The 7,593-nt window shown below is 38.4% G+C and overlaps 1 protein-coding gene across 2 annotated transcripts in view; it reads left to right on the forward strand.

The window, feature by feature from the left end:
• LOC308412921 (zinc finger E-box-binding homeobox 1-like) overlaps positions 1 to 6,715 on the forward strand; it is an 80,838-nt gene extending 74,123 nt beyond the window's left edge. For both annotated transcript variants that reach the window (XM_080907615.1, XM_080907616.1), the window contains exons 7-8: positions 1,580 to 1,757; positions 3,370 to 6,715. In XM_080907615.1, the coding sequence (XP_080763741.1) occupies positions 1,580 to 1,757; positions 3,370 to 4,076 (885 nt within the window). In that variant the 3' untranslated portion in view covers positions 4,077 to 6,715. The remainder of the gene's footprint in view (positions 1 to 1,579; positions 1,758 to 3,369) is intronic.
• Positions 6,716 to 7,593: the final 878 nt, after the last annotated feature.

The following is a 7,593-nucleotide window of genomic DNA, read 5'->3' on the forward strand; positions in this document are numbered from 1 at the left end:
TGGAAATTTAAGAAAAGGAGAAAATTCTCACTTTTGACCAGTCCAGAATTGATTATTGCAATGACTATTTCTTTTTTTAATCAAGTTTCTTTGCCGGGAGTGAGGGTTGTTTCCTTTTACACTGAAACAAACTACTTACAAACTAAGCATCTATAGATTACTGGAAAGACTAACATGCTACCTTTAGGTGCATTTTGCTGTGGAAAGTACCAGAGTTAACCCAAAATAAAAAGCATCCTGTTAGTGTCAGTCCTTCAACACAAAAAAACTGAAGAAATGTGCGTCAAGAGAAATAGAAAATTCCAAAAGCCTGAGACATGCTGAGTTCAGCAGTCAAAGTGAGAATCGGTAGTCAAGCCACAAAGCAGTCATAAAAGTCTGCAAGAAGCCATTATATGCTATATAAGAAACGGCAACAAACATTAGTTACCTGAGCTGGAGCCAGTCAGAGTCAGAATGTACCAGACATCGTTAGCATTGCGGTTGCCACTTACGATGACCTGAAGTCATTATTTTACCAGTAATGACTCATTAGTTTTTAGGTAATTCTCTGATTCCATTAACTTGAACTGTTCATATCTACTTCACCAATACCATTAGCTCAGTTTCAATCGATGGCAGTAGCCCCGTGAACTCATTAAACATTTCAATAACATCCTGTCCTCGTTACATGTGATGACTTTGTAGAACACCCAAACTGCCTTTGAGTAATACGATATCCTCAAACCAAATTTACTTAAACATGAAACCTCGTGTCTGTGGAGCTGCTGATAGAAACCATCTGGACAGTGCACCGCAGCATGAATTTCATCAGTAGATGTGGGTCGAACTATCCAGTTCAGTTCAGTTTTATTTATATATAGCACCAAATCACAACAGCAGTCGCTTCAAGGCACTTTATTTTGTAACGTAAAGACGCTAATATAATAGAGAGAAAATGTCCAAAATCAAACGACCCCCTGTGAGTGAGCACATGGCAACAGTGGAGGGGATAAACTCCCTTTTAAGAGGAAAAATCTCCAACAGAACCACGCTCAGGGCCAAGCAGCCATTGACTTAAATTAGCAAAGGGGAGACAGCTCAGTTAATCCAGCATTAGTTAATCTATATCTTTAAACCTTAATGATTATCCAGATGATTGAGTTAGGGGGGGACGAGTTCTTATGAAGGGAAAAACTATCCAAAGAGCTCAAATACGAGGCTGTTATATGTGCAGGGCTGTAAACATGCATTTTAAATGTGAGTCTTAAGGTATCGACTTGCTTTTGTAGCCAGCCTATAGTGTCACCTAGAGGATTTTTTATGTTTGCACTCGGGTCTTAGCTTCACATTTCCACCCATGATTGTTGCTGCTTAATTCTCAGTAAGTTAGAGTATTCACACTAGGAGAATTATCTACCTCTAAAGTGAAGAGCTTCACTGCAGGCTCTCAGGAAAACATTTTCAAGAACAACTCAGTCAAAGAATGAGCTCTTCACATACCTGTCACACAATATTTATGGTGAAATTGCTTTCCTGAAGGGTAGGATGGGAGAGTAAATAATGTGACTCCGACATACTGTAATTCTGTTTACAACAGGAGAAGCGTTTGGAGAGCAGCTCTGAGGGTGTTTCCACAGTGGAGGAGCAGAACGACTCAGATTCAGCCGTGGCGATGAAGAAGCGGCGGCTAGAAAATGGCGTCTACCCCTGTGATCTTTGTTCCAAGGTCTTCCAGAAGGGCAGCTCCCTGCTCAGGCATAAATATGAACACACAGGTACGTCTTGTTTAAGTGAATTTTTCAGCTTTAGTCTATTAAGCAAGATTTCTGTTACTTCTCAAAAGAGTTCTACTTTTGAAGGCTGTGTTTTTACGTGTGACATCATCCCTCGTTAACTACGCGGTACTCTGAGACTTTTATGGGACACCTGGCCTGTAAATGTCCCAGTTGTCATCAGTGCTTATAGACACGTAACTCGTGCGGTGAATTAAAAAGGATATTTTCCTAGTAGCTCCAGGTAGCATCATATTGGCAGTGGTTTTATTCAAATCTGTTAGCGGTTATCTTTACTCTGCACTACTGTGTTTTGGTTCAGCCTTGACATCCACTTTAAAAAAAGGAAAGAAAAGAGAAAGAAAGAAAACATCCTTATCCTTCAAATTTGCCGTACTCTTATAACATATGAGCTTTGTTAGTGAGATTTTCTTTTGGCAGGGGATGTTAAAAACTATTAAATGCTATACTCTAAAGACACTTTAAAGTCTGTTTCATAAAAGCCTCTGATAATGTGTGGCTTTGATCATTTTGTATGGGTATGTCAGCAATTACTTTTCCAGGTGCTGAGAGTTCTGAATACTTAAAACAAACATTGGCTCCCAAGCTTTTTTTGCTTTTTAACAATTTAAACTTCTGATTCCCTGATTTGAGCAAATTAAAAAAATATATATATATATTTGTGTAATTCTCCCAATGGATTGTAAAGTATCAGGTTATTTTTTCATAGTTAATTGTTTTGCCTTTAGGCGTTTTGTTGTATTTCCAAAATGTTTTTGCTAGAACAAACTCTGATATTTAGTATAATATGGCTCCCAATGAAGAAATGCTAGAAATATTCACATTTTTGGAACTGGCGCTAGTAAATCTTAAAGTTAAACATTCAGTTGTTTGGGAAATAAAGCAGCAGTTTGTGTCTGTTTTTAATTTAAAGGTACAATGCATATAATTAACATGAGCCCTTAGGTTCATCATGTAAATGAACTAGATTTAGTCATGCATGTTAATCTTTATCTGTAGTGCATCTGGAGATTGATGGCAGTGACAGCCACTGCCAGCAGCTGTCTGCTTCCCTCACTGCAGAGTACCTTTAATGCATCTGGGTTTGTGTTAAAGAGACCTGTGATTCGGCTGCAGTCTTATTTACCTGTCCAGTGTAAACCTCAGATAGGCCTGCACTGCTGCTGGTACAAGGACAGTGAAGTGGACAAACAAACTTGTGTGAAATCTTTATTGTTATATTCATGCTGACAAAGAGACCGATGTTTAGCTACGGTAACAAATCTCTATTCTGTATCACCTAATTATTATAGTTACAAACGCATTCATTTATTTATGCTATTTTAATTATATTTATGTAATATTTGAATTGTTCAAACCTGCTTATGTTTATTTGAATGAACACGCAAGCTTGATTGATGGCAGGGCATGTTTATTTATATAGTGCATTTCATTACAAGTATAAAAGCGTGCCACAGGCAGTGAAACAACAAAATAATAAATAATAATAAAACAAATCAAACCAAAATAAGGAACACTTGCTTTGAATATTTTTTTCTATACTTTTCTATACTAAGCACAGTTCCTCTCTAACTCGCTCTGGTTTCATCTGCAGGAAAACGACCCCACGAGTGCAACGTCTGCAAGAAGGCTTTCAAACACAAACACCACCTGATCGAACACTCGAGGCTGCACTCCGGTGAGAAACCTTACCAGTGCGACAAGTGCGGGAAGCGTTTCTCTCACTCAGGCTCGTACTCCCAGCATATGAATCACCGCTACTCCTATTGCAAGAAGGACGGGCCAAACTCGGGCTCCGGCTCGGGGCCACCCAGGGATCAGTCAGAGCTCGGCAGCCCAAGCGGCAGACTGCAGTCAGACAGCCGGACCACGACCCCGCCCTCCCAAATGGACTCAGACGAGAGGGAGAGTGAGGAAGAGGAAGACGAGGCCATCTGCATGGACGACATACGGGTGGTGCAGGTGGACGACGGCGAGTGCGAGATCTACGAGGGTAACTTTGACGACGATGATGAGGAGGAAGAGGGAGAGGAATTAGCAGAGGAAGAGGCGACAGCAGAAGAAGAAGAGACTGAAAAAGAGAAGGAGCAGGAGGAGTTTGCCTGTGACGTAGTAGAAGTGGAGCTGGGAGATGACCACGTGGAGGACGCCGAGATGGAGGAAAGAACCGAAGAAAAGGAGGAATCAGCAAGTGTGGATGCAGAGAAAGCGGCAGACTGTGAAGTCAATACAGACAGCAGCATCAGGGACGGGACAGGAAACACCGAAACAACAGAGGAAGCGGTGACAGACACCAAATGAAGGAAGAATATTCTTCGGGACAGTTTGAGTGTGTCGGTTATTGAAGTCGGGTAATCTTAGACAAAAACCACATCTTGCCATCAGAAGAAAGTCACGGCAGTTGCCTGATCTTAACGGTCCACTACTGTGTACAAAAACCCAGGTGTGCCTGAACTTGAAAAAAGAAAAAAAGAAATAGAAAAAAAGAAAAAACGTGACTTTTTCTTTGTGAAAATGAAATATCAGTGTTTAAAATTGTTTATAGAAGTACAGATTTTAAAGTAGAACTCACCCATCAACTCATTAGACTTGTTACTGAGACATCCCAGGTTGCTTTGTTGTTTCTTTTCATTCAATCAGTGTTAACTAATCGTGTTCTTGTTTGAAAACCTTTTAACCTTTAAAGATGAGAAAGATTTCTATACCTTTTTATTGCCAATGAAGTTTCCTAAAATCAGTATTTTATTGAGTTCTACGAACAAAAACCTCTGCACTACAGTATTCCTGGTTTACCTATGGATACATGCCTCATGCATTGTATGCCCTTCAGTGTTATATATGTACACTAGCTAGCGAAATGTTGTTTGTGTTAGTGTTACTCTTTGCTAGCTAGCATTACTGTTGATTTCAGTTTGACTGTTAGCCTTAAGGAAAACAAAGTATTCTTGGGGAGGGTTGGGGGGTGGGATGGGGAGTCCGGGATGAGAATGCGGCTTCTGTACGCCATAACCAAATTTGTCCTATCAGGGAAGGCAGAGTCACAACCTCAAAGCCAGCATGGCGCGCCTTTGTTTTGCTGCTCAGCACTGCCCGAACGGGTGGAGTCTCCAGGTGAAGACATAAAAGCAGACTCCGACCTCGTGGCTCGGCTGTGGATTCAAAACAGACGCGCCTGTTCTTACCAAGCTTCTCCTTATTTTGGTTGACTTTAGTTCTCAGCGAGTGTTTCAGTATTATCGGCTTATATATGAAGTCAAACTGTACGTGAAGGATCGGGGCTTTTTTTCCTGCTCCACCCCAATGCCTCCAGCCTTATGCAAGACCTGTGTGCTGTTAAAAGTGCCATTGAACAGTGTTATTATTTTTTTTCCTCACACATGTAGCCAGTATTATGTCCCTCTGTTACTTACACAGGAGCCATGTTGACTAATGTTTGTTGACTTGCACAGAACAGCAGATTTGTCACAGCAACAAAGAAGGACACTTGAGAAACAGTATTTGGGCTGTTTTGTCTGTAAAAAGACAGACCCCTTGTCCAAATAGCCCACTTGGGGGTGACGTCTTGTTTTATTTTATCTGCCAAACTAAAAGCTAGAATTATTTAGTTTACAATGATTGTTTTTCAAAAAGACAAGTTAAAGCCAGAGAATGTTTAGCACTTTTCTATCAGTAAATTAAATCTACAGGCATGTCTAAAAGTTCTGCTTTTGTTCCTGGTACTTAAAATTGCATATTTGCTCTTGACTAAAACTTTTTTGTTATGAATTACTAACTCATCAGTATCCAATGGCTGCAGCTTGTAGGTCCAAAGTCTGAGGTTTAGAGCAATGTTTTTAAAATGCCTTCTAATGTAAGATAATCAGTTTCCAACTTTCGAACTGCATAAATCCAAATTTTTAAGAACCTCTCAACACTCAAACTCAGTAATGTGCCTCACCAGGTCGGCTCAGGAAGAGATAAACCAGACCAAACCCACAAAAGTTTAAAGTATAAAACAATGATAGAGAGACTCAGTAAGTTAGTCTCACTTGTGCACTTATTATTTTCAGATGACGATTAAAAGAAACAAATTCATTGTGGCAAGCTGTCCCGCACTTGAGGTAACAAGCGTTAGTGAATGTGGTCTCTGTTGAAGAGTTTTGCTTTGGTTTTACCAGACAGTGTTTATAGTATTAATCTGTTTTACTTTTTTTTGTTTTAAAACTATGTCCTCTGTATGTTTTTGTCAACAATGGCAGTATTAGAACCCTTTCCACAGATTAAAAAAAAATATACCTGTTTAGTTTTTAGAAGACTTTTTTATATTTATGTGTCTTATTTTTATATTTTCTTTTATGGTTATTTATTACACATTGTAGTGTACATTACTGTAGTTTGAATTGATACAATAATATATTTTAGTATGAAAAATAATCTCGAGACAAACAAAAAAAAAAAAATCCCAAAATGTGGTTCTGGGAAATGAAGTTTGTTTTAACAAAAAATGAAAAAAAGAAAGACATTAAAGGAAAAAAACCCTAAAAATATAAAACATGTATTCTGTAAACTTGACTTCTGTTTTAAGCTAAAAAGAAAAAGAAAAAAAAAACAGGAATGAAGTGACAAATAGAAACTGTTACATGTGCATCCGCTCTTTGCGTCGTTATAAAGCTACTGAATTCTAAAACTTTTTAAAAGCATGAGTCGTCGCCGTTTAAATGAAGGATCTTGTTATGAAGACGTTACTCCTCCCCTTTTTAAATTTCTTTTTATTTTGAAGCCAAATTTCCAACGTCCCGTCACCCTGTTTTCCGTTCTGTGCCAACTTGTTCCATTGTACTGTTGAAGGCTGCATATTGTTTGTCCTCTCCGCACCCTTTGTAAATCCACTGTCTTTTTGTATTGTTTTTATTTTAGGTTTGCTCCATTTCTATGACTCCCCATCACAATAAAATGTAAGACAGCAATTCAAACTGACTGGATTGTTTTGTTAGTCATCTGATGGAAATTTTCTGTAAGGTCGTTTCCTCAGGTTTCAAGTAACACCGGAGGTCTTTCCATCTATAAATATATCAAAAAAAGAAAAAAAAATGCAAAGTGCAAATATTTCTATGAATATTTATATAAATATATGAATATAAGTCGTGTGTTTATCAAGCAGCTACTGAGATGATCTGAACAGTAAAAGAGACAGACTTCCCTCATAATGATGAAAAAGAAAACTTTTTTTTCATGTACATTAAAAGGTGAGAATTTAATATTTCAGTATATCAGTGTTATTCAAACTTTTTTTGTAGAATATGAATCAAAATAAGGGACTGAACACATAAGCTCAGCAGAAAAGTCTGCTGAAGCATTAAGATAAGACAAGAAAGCCCTTTTCCCATAGACTTTGAACGGAAATGTTTTTTGCAGCCACATCTATCGCCATCTGCTGGCCTTCAGATAGGATGCAGGTTCAAGGCTTCTGACCTGGAAGCTTCATCCATATTGTAATACTGTATAGTAGAGGCACAAAATCATGCCTGATATATTTTGAGGAATGATATGAGTGGGAAAAGTCCAAAAATGACACTCCATTACTTTATGTATGCAAGAGGACTTAAAGCTACTTAAATCTTCTTTTACACGCATGTTATCAATCCACATCAGAGTTTATAGTTCAGCTGCAAGAACTCAACTCATTACAGACTCAGGTATCTAACGACTTGATAGACAGTAAAATGCTGAGCATACGAATAATCTTGGAGTAAAGAAGACATTCAGAATTTATTCACATACCGCTGTAATCAATCACATGTAACTGGGATAATAAGTAAGCCACTTATACAAGTGTGGA

This window comes from Rhamphochromis sp. 'chilingali' (genome assembly GCF_963969265.1).
Source record: "Rhamphochromis sp. 'chilingali' genome assembly, chromosome: 16".
In the NCBI taxonomy this organism is placed as follows: domain Eukaryota; kingdom Metazoa; phylum Chordata; class Actinopteri; order Cichliformes; family Cichlidae; genus Rhamphochromis; species Rhamphochromis sp. 'chilingali'.